Source organism: Anser anser, assembly GCF_964211835.1.
Source record: "Anser anser genome assembly, chromosome: 7".
Classification (NCBI taxonomy): Eukaryota; Metazoa; Chordata; class Aves; order Anseriformes; family Anatidae; genus Anser; species Anser anser.
The window spans coordinates 27,115,682-27,132,271 of record NC_139727.1 but is presented as its reverse complement, the minus strand read 5'-3'; the positions used below and the strand labels follow the sequence as shown (position 1 = coordinate 27,132,271).

General features: G+C 51.9%; 1 protein-coding gene across 3 annotated transcripts in view; it reads left to right on the top strand.

Moving 5' to 3' along the window:
* The first annotated feature begins 13,616 nt into the window (after positions 1-13,616).
* The window catches only part of LCOR (ligand dependent nuclear receptor corepressor), a 59,246-nt gene continuing 56,272 nt past the window's right edge, over positions 13,617-16,590 (top strand). The window contains exon 1 of one of the 3 annotated variants that reach the window (XM_083844025.1): positions 13,617-13,781. In XM_083844025.1, coding sequence (XP_083700151.1) covers positions 13,685-13,781 — 97 coding nt within the window. In that variant the 5' untranslated portion in view covers positions 13,617-13,684. The remainder of the gene's footprint in view (positions 13,782-16,590) is intronic. The other 2 variants (XM_083844026.1, XM_083844027.1) reach the window with 2 other exon arrangements.

Genomic DNA, 16,590 nt, shown 5'->3' with positions numbered 1-16,590 from the left:
GCTCCAGGAGGCCGTCCAGGGGGACGGCTGGTGCTGGGATGCTGGAAGCATGGGCTCAGAGGAGCCCCCGAGAGCCAGGACGGGTGCTTGCTCCTCTCCCACACACTGGGTATCCTCCACCCTAAGGCTCCAATGCCTTCTTTGCTCTCCTACACCCCTCACCCCAAATCCCCACCTGGCCCCGGATGCCAGCCAGGGTTTGTGTGTGCTTTAAAGCTGCGCTTGCGCAGCTGAGAGGTTGGTAAATTCCCGTGTTCCCTCCCTACGGCTGTTTTTGCAGGCACGGCTCATCCTTGTGTTCGCGTTGGGACAGTCCTCCAGGGCCACCCCGTAATCGTGTCCTGCAGCTGTGGGTAAAGATGCGATGAATGTTTTGTAGGTGCCTCTAAACCAAACGCCTGCTCCGGTCACCCCACAAACCAGGCGCTGCAAATGCTTCCTGACTCTTCTTAATGCAAAAGCTGCAGCTCTAACAGGTCCGAGGAAGCAAGCAGGAGGGAGTAAGGGACCATCAGGTCTGCAGCCTGCTGACGGCAGGGAGCTTGTGCAAGAAAATGGCATGGGATCTAGAAAACAGACCTGAATTTGGGGAAATATTCAAACAAACAACCAAAACGTACACAAAAAATGTAAGCACCGTTGTGGTTTTTTTTTATCAGTCCAGGAAAATTCCCTCCTGACCCTAATCTGGCAACAGCGCTAAGCCTGGTGTGTGAGCAGACCTCTGGAAGGGTGATGCTGGGAGCACCAACACGCGAGGTCCAGAGCTGGTCTCTAGTGCTTAGGAAGAAGGAAAGCCTCGGTACCTTCAGAAGCAAATTAAGAGGGAAATTATTTCTTCTTCACAGCGACCAGCAGAAAGCTGGAAGCCTGTGGTGGGAGCAGCACCTCCTTCAAACCACCTTCGCTCTGGTGACTCCTTGGCCAGCCAGGAGCTGTGTCCCAGGCTGCAGTGCCCATCTCCTGGGCTCTTCTGCTTAGAAGTTCACAGAGGGAGTGTTTCAAGTCAGGGTTTCTCTGCCCTGATACCCTTTTTGGAAGGCTGGTCCAGAACTTCACTTCTGGCAGGGCTAGAAAACCCTCCAGTTCCCCACCTAAAATTATTCATGGTTTTGTGCCATTACGGCATGACTTCCAGCTTTTCTTAACGTTTTCTTATCTGTTATCTTCTTTCAGTGGTTCTTCAGAAATATTTTTGTGCACTCTCAGACCCTGGCTGGGACAATCAAGCCTTCAGTAGGTCTTCATCAGCTGGCGCTTGTTTGTCTCAGTATCCAAACAGTCTTTCTCTGCGCAGTGGAAATTTATCCTTTCTGGATGCAGAGCTGCAGGGATATTCTGGAAGAAGTCTCACAATGCCTTGCGCAATGGCAATAATGTTTTCTGTCTCTGCTAAAAATAACTTGTCTGATGCATCCTAGCATCATGCCATTCCTTTTTCACAGAAGCATCGCTCTGCTGTTTCACGTTCATCCTTCAGTGCAGCCAGGTCTTTTTATCCCTTCAGTGTTTCCATTTCATCACTTTATAGCAAATATCCTTATTTCTTGTTCCCAGGCTTCCAGGTCTGCCCTTTGCTGTTATATTTCGTCCTACGTCCCCCACCCTCTGCCAGGGTCCTCTTCTTGATCCTCTGCGAGGAACCACTGCTCCCTGCACTTGCAATCCCTCCCAGCCCCGTGCTGCCTTTGCATTTTGGGAGCTCCCACTTGGCTGTTCTGAAATCACCGATGGGTTCCTACCCTGGCTTTATTCCCCAGGCGCGCTGTCAGTAACCCCCCTGCAGCCTGGTCTCTCTTGTTTTGGTGCAGCTTGCCATGGGCTCTCCTCGCTGTGAAGGGATCCATCTGCACCTTTCGCAGCAGTTCCTCCTGCTCCATAGTGCATCGTGCTTAGCTCCGAATTGAGAGCCTCCTTCCAAGAAACTGGTAGCCTCGTTTAAGCCGAGATGTCCGGAACTGGGGCTGGGTTGTACTAGACTCATGCGATGCTATGGATTTACGAGAAATCCCAGCTTGCTGACTTGTGGTTTCACGCCCCAGTTACACCCCAGCTACCTCACACCCCAGCCTGACTTTTGCTTCCACCTCAGCCATCATTTCTGCTGCCCTATTCCCGTTTCTCTAGGTATCTCATCGCTCCCTGCGTTCCCATAATCACCGTTTTTGAAACAGAATAAACCCCCCTGCTGGGCTCTGCCCACAGCTGGTTGCGTCTCCTCTCCTTGCAGGCGCTGGGTGCCTGCTCCTCTGTGCAGGCCCGCTGCGGGGCTGACAGGGCACCCTCGCCACCCTCTAAAGCCACATCTGAAATTGTCGTGTTTTACTTTACAGTGAATCGATAAAGAAATTTGCCTCCTCTCTCGTCTGAGGATACCTGAGCCCTGCTTTTCTGCTGCTGTTTATTGCCTGGCGTTCAGTGGGAAATTAAAGGCTCCTGTAATTGCACAATTTCTGCTCTTTATTCTCCTTGTAGCCTTAGAGACAGCACAGCGTACGCTCAAGGCCGCATCTGGTGTGCAGCCAGCCCCTGAGAATACCCGCACGGGGCCCTTTTTACCGCCCTTTCTCAGGCCACATCTTATCCATGTCACCCCTTTTATGCCCTCGCAGCGCCCTGCTTTGCTAGCAGTGCTTCACAGCTGCCTGCTCGCCTTCTGCTTCCACCCGTGCCTATCTCTGCGGCTTCAGAGCCTCCCAGCACGTGCTGGGATGCTCCGTGCTCCTCATCCCAGCAGCGACCACAGTAAATAAAAAGCCTGGGGAGAAGCCCACAGAACCAGCGGCCGCAGGCTTGTGAAATCCTCGAGGGAGAAGAATGTTGTACTGGGAATGGCAGAGGGAGACGAAGGACGCGGTGTCCCTCGTTTAACCGCAGAAGCTGCTGCTTAGGTGACAATTGAGCCCTAGGAGATAACGCTGCTAGGACAGACGGGCTTAAGGCTTCCTGACGTAACTCGAGGGAGACCCGCACGGTGCTGCGCGAGGTAAATGGAGCGTGGCGGGGAGGGGAAGGCCGTGGGGGAGCTACAAGGCTGTGAAATTGCGTGTCGTGTCAATGCTGCGTACAAGCCCCGTTCCCAGGTGAGCTGATGAGTATTGGGAGCTGCATCTTTAAACGGCTTATTTTTAGAGACAGGAAGGATGTGGAGAAGGAGCAGCAAATGCTTCTGTTACCTAGAGACAGTTGGGAATTGTCCCTAAATAAAGAAGCCATCCTTCAAGCACCTGGGGGCAAAGGGTTTTCCAAGTGACACTCGTTTGCTAGAACAACACTGCACAGGCTTAAAAATAATAATAATAATAAAACAAAAACCACCACCAACAAATTTAACAGCTTCAGCCATGCAGCTCAAGAGCAGGTATGGCTGGCAGCACGTGTTAAATGGCCTGACGCGGCCAACAAGCACGATGCCTACAGCCCATCGGAGGTCTCGTGAAGCGCACCCAGGACACGTACGGTACTGTGCGTTGGAGATGTATGGACCCGGCAAAGTCCATCTGCAGCGCACCAGGACACAGAGCCCAGCACGGGGGTTGTGGAGCACACGCTTCCAAGACCCAGGGTTGCATTTAGCATCTAGGCAAGGTATTTGATCTGTTAAAAGTACACATTAAGCGTATGACAGAAGATCATAACCGCTGAGGAAATCACAGCGCAAAGGATGAGGAGCTTGCTCGGGCTTTGAAAGCCCGAGCCTATAGGTTCGAAAGCCGAGCCTATAAGGCTTTGAAGCCTGGCAGCCGGACGTTCGGACCCCGCTTCGTTCCATTTTCACCCATGGACAAGACCACGATTGCTACCTAGTGTCTCGTGGGAGCAAAGGGACCCGCAGGATGTAGCTGGTCACAGGCTGTAGCTGCCGCCGGGAGAAAATGAATAAGTCAGTGTCCTCCGGATGCTGCCGGAGGCAGGCTCCAGAGACGGCAATGCTATTAATGGCCTGGATAAAAGGAATGGGTCAGGGCAGGACGGGATCGCTGGAGTGCAGATAGCAACCGGGGAAAGAGGTGACAGCAGCCAGCATCGCTCGCTGCCGTGGACAGCTGTTCACTTAATCCCCATCTCTGTCAACATCTCTAAACATCTCCAGGCGAGAGCGAGGCTGGGGAAGCAGCAGCCCCTCCCAGAACTGCAGCCCAGGCTCAGTTTTGTCTTCGTTCCCTCTCCCGCGTGGTGCTTTGACTAGTGGCTAAGTCCTCAGACCTCGGCGCTTCCCATTTGACTATTCACCTCCGTCATCAGTTAATGAGGTGTCCCTGGGTTTATCGGGACCAAAATCTGGCCTGAAGCCGTCAGTCACTGCCTTGTTTTAGCAGCGTTTTCTTCAGCCTGCTGGGAGGCACGTGACGGGGTGAGGCGATTACAAGGCTGGACCCAAACCTCGGTAGGAATCGTACATCGACCCATTCCTGTTAAACCACAGCTGTCTGCGAGGCAGTGTAATATTGCAAAAAATCGTTGGGTGTGCACAACGGCATTCGGGAATTGGAGGCTCTGGTGAAGTCGCTTTTCTTGGCTCTTCTTCCCTCCAAGCTTGCTGTAGGGCCCTCAGTTCCCTGTAGGCTTCCTCCTACTGTCTAAAACATGTTTTTATTAGTAATCTTTGTGTTTTTAGCAAGCTGCTGTTCAAAAACGATTTTGGCTGGCCTAAATGTGTGGTGGTTCATTTTTTTTTTAACTTGTCAGAATTTGGGATTTTCTGTGCTTTATCTTTGGCCATGACAGACTTCTTGAGGGATGTCTTTTTACTTCTCAATGTTGTCCTTGCTGAGCTGTTTGACTGTGCCATATTTGGAGATTTTTTTTGGTTAGCATATTTTGACTGACGGCATATTTAAAGCTTTAAACACAGGGACTCAGTGTCGCTCGCAAGCACTTTGTCCCTTCATCAGCTGCTTTCAAATTCTTAATTACTTTCCTGAAGTTTATACTTCTTCCCTTTTGAAGAAGGGTGTACTCCTCTCCCTTTTTGAAGTTACATCACACTGCAATGTACTTTTTTTCTTGCCTTTTCCTCTCTGCAGTGATGAATTTGAGCACGTTGTGTTCACTACGACAAAGTTACCGTTCACTCTTTCATGTCAGACTCTTCCCCCCAGTGCACTCCTCATGACTAACTCAGGAGCTCATTCTCCACTTCGCTCCTCTGAGTGGTCATTCTAAGAACTGTTGATGGCTAAAAATACAGTCTTTGCATCATTCTTTGACATGGCATCCACCCGGTGTACATGGGGGTAATATTTCCCGTTATTATTATGTTTTCTCCCCTGACAACCTCTCTAAGTCCTCCAACTGTATTTCATTCCACCGGCCTAATCAGGTAGTCAATAGTGTGTGCTTGGTATTACTCAGACACATATCATTGTGTAGACGCTCCTGGTAGTTTAAACAAAATCCCAGACTACTTTTTTTTTTTTCTTCCTTTTTTTTTTTTTCTGGAACCTGGGCAAATGGTGTCCTGGTAGCCTGAATCAATTTCTGTGGCTTTGTGCCTTGAGCTGCTGTTTTTGCAATCTCCTGAAACATGTCAAGACCTTACGCTGACTTGTGTTTTTTTTTTTCCTTTTTTCTGATGTTGTTGCTTTTTAAAAATAGAATTCACGTGTTCAATGTCTAGCTCTGGGCTTTCCTGTATGAAACTGTCTTCCTCCAACCAGCCCCTATTTCAGTTTGCTGAATCTACCTTTGTTACTGAAAATAAAACTTCCATCACCTTGGAGAAAGGCAAAGAGACTTTCCAGCTGTATGCCCTCTCCTCATCTTTGGCAATGGCAAGAAGCATTTTATGATCATTACTGGTTAAGGTCAGCTTACTGCGTATGAAGACATTCACTTTATATACCCATACCTATTCTTGCCAGGTTGATAGGTATGGAAATCATGCCCTCACTTCCTTGGTCTCTATTTACTTCATTTGCCACTTTTCACTTCTTGATGACCAGGGCCTGCTTAAGCAGTAGGCTGCACACCGCACCAGATAATTCAGTGATTTCATACCTGAATTGCTTTAGCGTTCTTGAGCAAGTGCCATCACAATTAGTATTTGTCACGGAGCCTCCAGCACCTTCGTCACACCTCCACAGTGACCACAAACACAAGGAATACGTTTCACATCGAGGGTAGTTTTGAACATGGCAGTAGTGGGACACGAGACATGGCACCAATGTCTGAAGATGCTCTTGAGTGCTGCCTTTGTCGTTGCAGTATATCAGGTCCGGGGCCTCTTCCATGAGCAACTTGAAGTTCCCAAATGCTTTACATCCGTCCTTTTGGTGCATCTTTGTCAGTTTGCTGGTGCAGAAAGCTTGTGAGGTGCAACTCTCTGTTCCCCTTGTGTCTCTCCTAGGATGCTCTAAGCCTTCCTGTGAGCTACCTGTGTGCTTGGTTGAGTAAATGTTTTGTTGTCTCCTGTCTCTCTGGCATTTATAGGCTCGTCCATCACACGTATGACCAGCTGTGTGCTGTCTTATGTGGGAAGTAATATGCAGAGGAGCTGTGCTTAGTGTGTGCATATAGAGGTATTGGAGCAGGGAGCACAGAACTGAACTGGGTCTGCTTTTCTTTGGATCATTGTGGGTACTGGGTACAGCCCTATCAACAGCCTGAGGAGAAGATACCTTGTGATCCTGTGCTTTGTTTCATTAAGGGTACTTGCAAAACCCTGCAGAGTCATCCAGCATGGAAAAATATTCAGTATTGTATTCATCACAAACTCTCATCTTGAGAGTTTTGTATGTATTTGTTTGGATTTTGAGAGCATCTGTGTGTAAATGAAGGGTTTTTATCTATTATCTTCCTACAATATCCTCATTTCTGTTTTTTTTTTTTAAACCCCATTCTGAGACTTTTGGAGGTATGGCATTACTACATTTACTCTCTGCTTAAAGACAAAAGAACTATCTCAAGTATTTTTTGCTGCAGACAGCTGAGCACTTCCAGCTCTGTTCTGGTTTCAGGTGAACGTTCCCTTATCCCCTAGACACAGTTACAAGCTGACCTAGTGTTCACCGTGCTGCATGAGCCCTTCCTTTTGTTACGAAGGTGATGTTTTCTAGTCCACCCTCCAGATTTCCCGTTCCTTTAATGGCAATAAACTACCCGCTGTAAACCCAACATTACTCCTGTCCACCTTCCAAATCTATTCCTTTCTGTTTATGCTAATATTACAATTACTGACAACATATTGTCTTGTGTACTAAATTCCATCCTAAACTCAACAAAGATCTCTCTAATAGTTTTCCTTTCTGTAGTGAAGCTGCTATTATGCATGACAATAAACTCTCAGAAATAGGGATCTCATTGCGGCCCTCTTTATCCACCCTGTGTGCACTCCATGGTGTTCTGCAGACTACTGCACAGCAGTGTAAATCCCAGTATTTCCCTTCCCTTCCTTTCTGTGCTGTCCTCAGCTTTACTGCCTCTCAACTGCCAGTCTCATCTTGTGCGCCATGCTGGATGTCTGGCTGGATCCATGGTGTCGAGGCATGGCCCATAAGCTTTGCAGGGATGGACTGACTTTCAGGAGGGACTTTTGCTGCATAGCAAATGCTGAATGTCTTGCCAAAGGTTAATTTTCCTTCCCATAGACTCGGTTAGACTTTACGAACTGCAGTGTTCTCTCTTTGGCTCATGATCACAGCCTCCTCTGAGATTTCACATTCCCTTTTTTTTTTTTTTTTTTAAGTTCCAGGTAAAAATAACAGCATCAAACACAGACGCGCACAAACACCACCATACACACACACACTACCACCACCACCAAAAACCTTCTAACACTTTATTTTAGTGTAGGATGGAATACACACATTTGTGCGAGATCCTCCCTGGAACAGGGCTGGGACAAGCATTGAGTCTTGGCTTGCATTGTTTTACCTCTGTGATCCAAAGTTTGCTGCAGGGAACTATCCTGTCCTGGCGAGAAAACTGAGAAGATAGTGTCTCTCCCTCGTTACTATAAATCATTTAACAAAGGCAATATATTGGAATTAAGCCAAGTCGCTCGGAACAAGGTATGTTTCTCCTTAACCTTCAGTGAGGTCTCATTTGTTGCTCCACTTGACAAGGCATAGCCTGTGTTCGGTTCTGCTTGCCTGAGGGCTCCCCAGAGGACCGGGCCACTTGCTTCTTCAGTCAAAACCTTCTGCTGTGTGGATGGAGGCAGAGTTTGCGCGATGTGGTATATATGCTTTGCTGATGACTGACAGAGGGCTACAAAACTGAATTTGTGTCTTTTTTTCTCACCGGTCTTCGTACTTGGGATTTGATGCTACCTTCCTGAAGCTGAGGTACCCACGTTTCCACCAGGCAGATTTCTTCCTCGCCTCTCGCTGCTTCCCAGACCGGCTCTCTGCAGCAGGAGCTCTAATCCAGCTTCTCCTCAAGCTCATGAGGTGCTGCCCTAGCGAGGGCACACGACTCTCTGAAACTGGGGAAGCTGCATCACATCCAAGTGCTCTTTTTTGCCCCTCACTATCGCCTGCTCTAAAGGCTTGGCTCCTGCTGCAGGACCCCGTTACTAACCTGCAGGTTTGCATGCACTTGGCTGTGTGCTGCCTGTGCAGGTCTAGAGAGAAGTGTTTCACTGGGATATGCATTAATGTAAGAGGATATTTCAAGACTGCCTGTGCAAATCTCACTTCGTTGCAGCTGGCCCGTTTCATTCAGAGACGTGCTGCGCTGATGGAGAAGGTGCTACTTTCAGTACGGGGTTGCTGCGAGCCACACAGCAGCCAGATTCTTGCAAATCAGCAGTTTGTACCCCAAACCCTTTGTCCATTTCTGTGTATTCAGGCTGCAGGATCAGAGAGGCAGGCAGTTTAGGAAGGTGTGTGTGTTAAATCCTGTTCCCACTAAATCCCGTAATCACATTGGCGTTTCATGGGGCCATTTTTTTATTTCTCCTCCTTCCCATCACGTCTGGGGCTGTAAGAATACCAGGTGTGGTGCAAGGCCTGGTGAGAAGACAGGTTTCTGCTCTAATGCCTTTCTGTGTGTTTTCTGTTCCTATGGCAAAACGGATGTTGGAGAGACTTGCTGTAGCATCTGCCTTGAAAGTTTTACCTCGGAGATGCCAGGCCCTGCTCGGTGTTAAGTGAAATTGTCTGCAGCTCATTAACATCAAAGCATTTTCTCCACTGGTCTGGGCAGCTCAGTAGTAACCAGCAGATGAACCAGAGAACAGCTACGCTCTCCACTAAGCTTTGCCTGCAAACAATTAACATCAAAGGGGAGCCACCATGAAACAGGGGAAAAACAACGCTCCTACTGCAGTGCGTCCCACGTCTGGCGGGGAGCGGGGGGAGGCTGGAGCCCCGGCCCAGCTTGGGATTTTGTGCTGAGACATCTGCGGGAGCAAGCAGAGGAAGGGCTGCCGGGACGATGCACCAAAACAACCGTGCATCCACTTTGGCTGGAACAAAACTGTCCGGAGGTGTCTGGCAGCATGGTACAGGCTCTGGTGTATCAGACGCCATCCAGCTAACTTCGGGATCGAGTCAGATCTGCCTGCTATGTTTGCGACTGTTTTGCCATGTTGCCATCACTTTGGCTGGCTGTCCCAAGGCCAGTCCCGCTGTTCTTCACACCCTTCTCCATCCTTCTGAGCACAAAACTTTTGGCTAGCGATTCCAGATGTCGCTGCCTCTTTTTGAAGTGGACTTTTACCCTCTGTTTGCCTTTCCCCACAGGAGTCCTGTGGAATGAAACCGTTTTTTAGGTTACAGGACCATTCCCTTCCTCTAGCTCTGTAGTTCATGCTTTCCTCATCCTCTTCCTCTTTGGCAGTGGGTTAGAAAACCAAACTGTTGGTATTTTTCACACTAGCAGTCTGTGATTAGCGCTGGGGAACAGCAGGGTTTTGAAAACAAGTTCAACCTCTGACTCGCTTACCGAATGTTTGACCACAGCTCTAACGTGCCCCAGTAGCAGATCAAATGCTTTTTGGTAAGTGCTGCACCAGCGCAGAATAGAAACCTGGGGCTATCTCTAAGAGTTTGCCATCTAAGCATTGCAATCCTTTCTTCCTAGACCAAAAAATAAAAATAAAAGAGAGAGACAGAGAACAAAACTGCGACTCTCTATTAATAAAAGCTGAGGGTCAAGACTAGAGATACTATAACCACAGAGAGATGTGATCAGCCAGCACACGCTTCCTTCCTGCTAGCTCCGCCGTGGGAGTGCTCACCTCCAGCCACAGGCAGGGCAGCGAGCTAGCTGCAAGGCACAGCTGAAACGGTTAAAGCCACCGAGGCTCATGAGTCAAAGTCAGAGGATGTGACTTTCAGGCACTCTCAGGCGAGGTGCTTTCTCCAGAGGGCAGGCGCGCTTTGTGAAAAGAGTACGTGATTCTGTTCGTGCTTGCTCAAGAAAAGTATGCTCAAGGCTGATCAGATGCACCGAAGGACTGCTAGTTCCTTCTGGGCAGGAGCCCAACCGCCACAGAAGGAGGAACTACGGAAATTTGTCTTGTCCACGCTAGGAAAGGGAGGGCCACGTGGAGGCTGTGTGTGGAACTGTGCTAGGGGAGGGCAGGGGAGAAAAGCTGGTCAGCAGAGAACTCCAGCACGGTGTGGGTGGGCTGGGGAACTGGCTGCTGGGGAGGGAAATGTGGGGCAGCCTTGGGAAAGGAGATGGTGGGAGTAAGAACCCAGACTTGCTTGCAAGAAATCAACCTCTCAAGTGGAGATTGATAAATCTAAGACCAGCATCGTATGACCCAGTTGCCTGTCACAGCAGGGATGTGATCTGAGGGCAGAAGAAACAGAGACCGTGACAGCTTGATGGCCAATGACCATGCTGCCAGTGAGCTCTCCACCACCACGTTTGTTTTGCAGGCATCAAAGCAAGAGACAGTTGGCGAGTAAGAATTTGCAGGAAGGCTCTTGTGAAGAATGCAGCGGGCAGGCACTAAGCCTGGCGTATCTGGACTGATAAGATGCGAGGCCAGCAGCCGTTGGCCTCTTTAGCAGCTTCTCCAGGGATATGGCTCCTTTCTGCTTGTTGGGAGGTCTCCCCCTAAAACTCCTGTTGCAGTTCTGCCAGGAACAACTGGACAAGCACACTGGGATTGTGTCAGATAACCACAGCCCTGTGCTGGTATTTTAAAATACCCTCCTGCAGTCACGGCCCACACAACAACAGCCACTGCCTGAAGCTCAGAGCCCTGAGAGCAGACTGCACCACGCGTACGATGCAAAGACGAGAGGCTCCAAACGGCCGTCCTGCAGCCCCCCAGAGCAGGCCCAGCCAGCCTCTCCTCGCTCTGCAGCTGCAGGGACATGAGCCGAAAGTTTTCCCTCCTACGGGTTGGAAACCATCCCCTAACTTTCTGCACACGTATATTAAGAGTCGATCTGTCGTTATGCTACTATTTAGCTTCAGACAGCCCTGTCCCTTCCTTGAAATTTACTTCCTTTCCCCACTCAAGCTGGTGGAGCAACCACATCTCGTTTTTGCTTTCCTTTGGCTGGACAAGCCAGCCCAAGCTGTCCCGGTCTCCTTCTCTCCTGCCCACGTGCACCGTGACACGGTTCTCTGCCACTTGGAGTTCTGGGATAGGACAGCCGGCATATCTCAGACGCGATCGCCCCTGAATAGTGGCACAAACACTTCTCCGTCTCCACAGGAAATATCTCATCTGGGACATCATCCTGCTACCACATTTCCATACAGCCGGCTCTGACCCCTCTGCCTTTCAAAGTCCCTAATTGCGTGCAGCTTGCAAGGTCACAGGAGGGAGGGTAATGATGCCGGTGGTTGGGGTGTGGGAATGAAGGTCGTGACTCCTGGGTTTCATCTCTGGCCTTGCTGCTTACCCAACTGTATTTCTACTTGACAGCAGAGGAAGGAGAACGTCTGCTGGAAAGTTGTGGTTACAAATCCCTCCCGCCTGCTTTACCCATGTAACACGGGGGAGGTGTTTCCTCCCGTGTGAAAGGAGGGCAGGCAGCAGCAGCTCCGGGTTCTACCGCAGACTTGGGGAAGGGTCTGGGCTGAGATATTTCGCCTTTCTGAGCTCACGCCCCGAGCGTGCAGGGAGCTGGTGCTGCTGTTTTCCTCCTGTCAGCGCGAGGTGGGCTGGCTGGCCGGCACGTGGGAGCCTGGCTGCACAGCGCCGCATGGGCGCCAAGCAGCTCCGTTCCTTCCCCTGGTCTCTACACTGCAACCACGTGCCACCAGAAACTGTGTTATTCTACCATCAGCCCCCTACAGTGCCTGCGGCCAGGCCGGGGCAGGTCTTTATCTTCGGGTCCAAGGCTAAAGGGTGGACAGGCACTGCTAAAATACAGGCGGTGGTTCTGGCAGGGAGCCGTGACTGCGGTACCGGCAGGCCTCTGCCAGTCGCAGCCAAGTGACACCTCATATTAACCATGGCCACCAGCGGGCCCAGCCTTTGTAAGTACACCTCAGAGCAGATGAGGAGATTTCAGCTCTTGGCAGAAAAGTGTGCGGCTGCTGGGGGTGGGATTTCCCCTCAGAGATGAGATGTCCCCTCAGGGGTGTTATGTCCCCTCAGGAACAGTGACATCTCAGGGGTGACATGTCCCCTCAGGGAACAGAGATCCCTCAGGGGTGACATATCCCCTCGCGGGTGGGATGTCCCCTCAGGTAATAGTGACCCTGCATGGGTGAGATGTCCCCTCAGGGAACAGTAACTTATCAGGGGTGGGATGTCCTCTCAGGAGTGAGATGTCCCCTCAGGGAACAGAAACCCCTCAGGGGTGAGATGTCCCCTCAGGGAGCAGACCTCTCATGGGTGAGATGTCCCCTCAGCAAACAACGGCCTCTCAGGGGTGAGATGTCTCACCCCTCAGGGGCGGTATATCCCCTTATGGAACAGAGACCCCTCAGGGAACAGAAAGCCCTCAGGGGTGATATGTCCCCTCAGGAAACTGAGACCCCTCAGGGGTGGGATGTCCCTTCAGGGGTGTAATGTCCCTTCAGGGAACAGTGACCTCTCTCACAGGGTGAGATGTCCCCTCAGCGGTGGGATGTCCCCTCAGGGTACAGTGGACCCTCAGGGGTGAAATGTCCCCACAGGGCACAGAGACCCCTCAGGGTGAGATGTTCCCACAGGGGTGAGGTTTCCCCTCAGGGAGCAGACTTGTCATGGGTGAACTGTCCCCTCAGGGATCACTGTCCCCTGAGGGGTGAGATATCCTCCCAGGGAACAGAGACCCCTCAGGGTGGGATGTCTCCTCAGGAGTGAGATGTCCCCTGAGGGAATAGAGACCCCTCAGGGTGGGATGTCCCCTGAGGTGTGAGATGCCCCCTGCGGGCACAAAGACCCCTCAGGGCAGAACATCCCCCCAACAGACAACAACCCCTGTTGGGGTGGGGAGCATCGCCCCCCTCAGCGCTCCCCCAACCACCTCACGCAGCCCCCCAACCCCCACACGCCGCCGGGCGGGCGGGCGGGTAGCGGCGCGCACGCGCGCGGCGCCCGGAGGCGGGCGGCGGGGCGGAGCGGGGCGGGCGGCGCCTGCGTGGCGCGGCTCGGCGGGGCGGGGCGGGGCGGGGCGGGGCGGGCGCTGCGGGGCCGGGTGGGCGTGGCGCGGCGCGGGCGCGCGGCCCTTCCTTCCCGTCCCTGCCCCCCCCCCCCCCCCCCCCTCTCTCACGGCCGTGCCCGCCGCCGCCGCCGCCCCCACCCCCAACCCCCGCCCCCGGCCCCGCCGCCCAGAAGATGGCGAGCCCGTGCGGGCGGCAGCAGTGCTCCATCGAGAGGCGCGGCGTCCGCCACCAGCTCGATTCGTGGCGACACAAGCTCATTCACTGTGTAGGTGAGGGACGGCGGCGCGACGGGGAGGCCGGGCCCGGTGCCCCCGGAGGTGGCGGCGGCTCGGCGGGGGAGGCTCCACCGGGGAGGCTCCGCCGGGGCCGCGGCCTGCGGGACCGCCCCCCCCCCCCCTTCTCTCCCCTCCCGCCGCCGTCTCCGCCGCCGTGAGGCCCGGCCCGGGCCGTGCCCCGCCCTTTGTCGGGAGGGAGGGAGCCGGCCGGGGGTCCTGCCCTTTTGTGCGGCCCCTGTCAGCGCCTCGCCCGCTCCTCCCCGCCCGGCCCGGCCCGGCCCGGCCCGGCCCGGCCCGCGGCCCCTTCAAACTTGGTTCCGGCCGGGCCGCGCCCGCCTGTCACCGCCCGGCCCCGGGGCCCGGCCCCGGCCCCCCCCGGGCCCGCCGTGAGGCGGCACCGAGCGGGTGGGGGGGGGGGGTGGGGGGATGGCGGCGGGGGGGGAGCACCGGCACCGGGAAAGTTGCGGGTCGGGGCCGGAGGTCGAAAGGATGTGTGCTTTCTTTTTCCTTTTTAATTTCTTCCTCCCTTTATTTACCATTTTCCCCCCTCTCTCCCCTCTCTCCTGTGCGCCTCTGTTGTTACGCAGGGCTCCCCGCCATCGAGGCGCTCGCGTTTATTTATTTTTCTAGAGGAGGGGAAAGAAAAAAAAAAAGAAAAAAAAAAAAAGAAGCCTGCCGACGGCCCCTGCTCTGCGCTAACTTTCTCCGTTCCAAACAAGAGCTTTCGCCCTTTCTCTTCCTCCCCAGCGAGAAGCCGAGGCCTCGCCCGCGGGTGGCGGGATACCGGCAGGCACCGGCGCTAGGCCGGGAATTCCGTAGGTGTCGGCGGAGAGAGGAAAATGGGTCTGACAACAGCCACGGCCGAACTTCCCGAGCCATCTCCCACGCCTCACCGCTGTGCCTCTCCTCCCCTGGCCTCCCGAGCGCTTCTAATCGAGCCCCAAGCCTCGTTTTATTTTTAAATATGCAAATATGGCCATAAGCTGCCGGGGGCTGCGCAGCGTAGGTAATCGGTAATAACACTCGCAGATTCACTTTAGTTCCTTGCGCGCGGAGTTAAACCTCTTATTGTCAGTTAGCTCAGCATCCCGGTTCGTTACCGGGGATTTAAGGCACCGTTTTTGGTGGCAGCAGGAATTGTAAGTGCTGCCGGGTACGTTCCTGGCCACATCTAAGTGTGTTAGTTGGTGTGATGCAGATGCGTGCAATAGATGCTTGTTAACTCCAGGTTAATGCGAGCAATTAGCTTGTTTTGAGCAGAAAGCAATTCAAGGGCAGTGCATTGCTGAGAAACGGCCTCTTCACGTGAAGGCGCTGGGTTTTCTTTCCAACTGGTTATCGATGTTTCTAGACCCGGTTTATGAGGTTTAATTCTGATTCTAGCTGCTAGCTTTGCTCTGTTAGGAGCCTCTCGTCGGCTTCCATCTCTACGTGAGCTGGGTTTATTTTAATTCTGTCTCCTTTTCACGTCTCCTCTTACCTTGCCTGCTGGGGATCACCTGTTCTAGTCCTTTCTGCCCTCCCTACTTGCAGCGTGTCATCTCATCTTCCCTTCCGTCCCTGCTGCTTTGTGCTTGGGTCCTGGGATCCTCCAGCGTTGCTGTCCTGCTGCTCAGAGCCTAGCCTTGAGGAGTGAAGGGGGAAAAAATGACAGTTTAAAATGACAGTTTCAGAGCTGCTGTTGGAGATCTTGTGCTGGAGTGAAACGAAAGAATTATTTGTTCATTATGCTGCTATTTGGGAAAACCGTGGGTAGCTAGAGAAGTTTGCGTTACAGGCTGGAGGAAAACGCTACGTTATTAAAGTTCTTAGCAACCCTAAGTGCTAGAACTTAAAACAAATACCCTCCCCCCATCGTTCATACACACCCCGTTCCACTCCCTAAAGCCATTTAAATAACCAGCTCCTGGGGGGTTGCTCTCTCCTCTATCCCTTCCTCGCACCCAGATTTGATATAATTTTTGTCTCTGAAGGATTTCCCTCTCTGAAAGTCCCTCTGTGCGTGTGTGTTTAACAAAAGATACCGTGAATGCTGTTAAGCACAGAGTTGACTGGGATTTTTTGGAGGTAAAGTACAAAAACATTTTTAATAAAATAAAGTCCAAAGTTTAACAGTGCTATGAGACTCTTTATCTTGATGGCACTGTGTCGTAAATAGTTTCAACCTCAAATTGATCAGCTTTATGAGGTCTTGGGACCTGCCCTATTCCTAGTACGAATCTTGCATAAATTGTTAGGTCGTATAAGTGTGTTAATTGTTACCCATTTTTGTTTCTGAATTTTGTTCCCAGAATTATTGAAGGCTTATTGCGCTAGTCCAGGATATCAGCAGGAATTATACTGTTATCTTAACTCCTCGCTCCAAATACCACTTTGTCTTAAGTGGCTTGACAGCCTTCCTGGAGGCTTGGAAGTTGAGCTGTTAAACGATGGAACGTTGTTTTTTGTGTCGTCTGTTTTTAGAGGTCTTAAGAATTTGTTCCTCTAAAAAATACCGTAAGGTAAATATGGGGAAGTAGAGTATGGGGCAATTCTTGTTATGTCAGAAATATCTATTCCTATTTAGTTCTGACAGTAAATCTGAGGTGTGTGGGATTCTTTGTGTTAGCAGCATTCCCTGGAAAGTCCTGCTAATTGCACACAGTGCAGTAGTCGGAAAACATAAAGCCTGTGGTTTGGACTAGTGCATTTGGCAATAAAAATGGCTTAAGTAATTCACTTTTCCCTCTTGTTTCTGCAATAGGCTGGGCTGTGGCTTCATGACAGTTTGTCAAACTACGCTCGTGTTCCCAAGGGGAGCAAA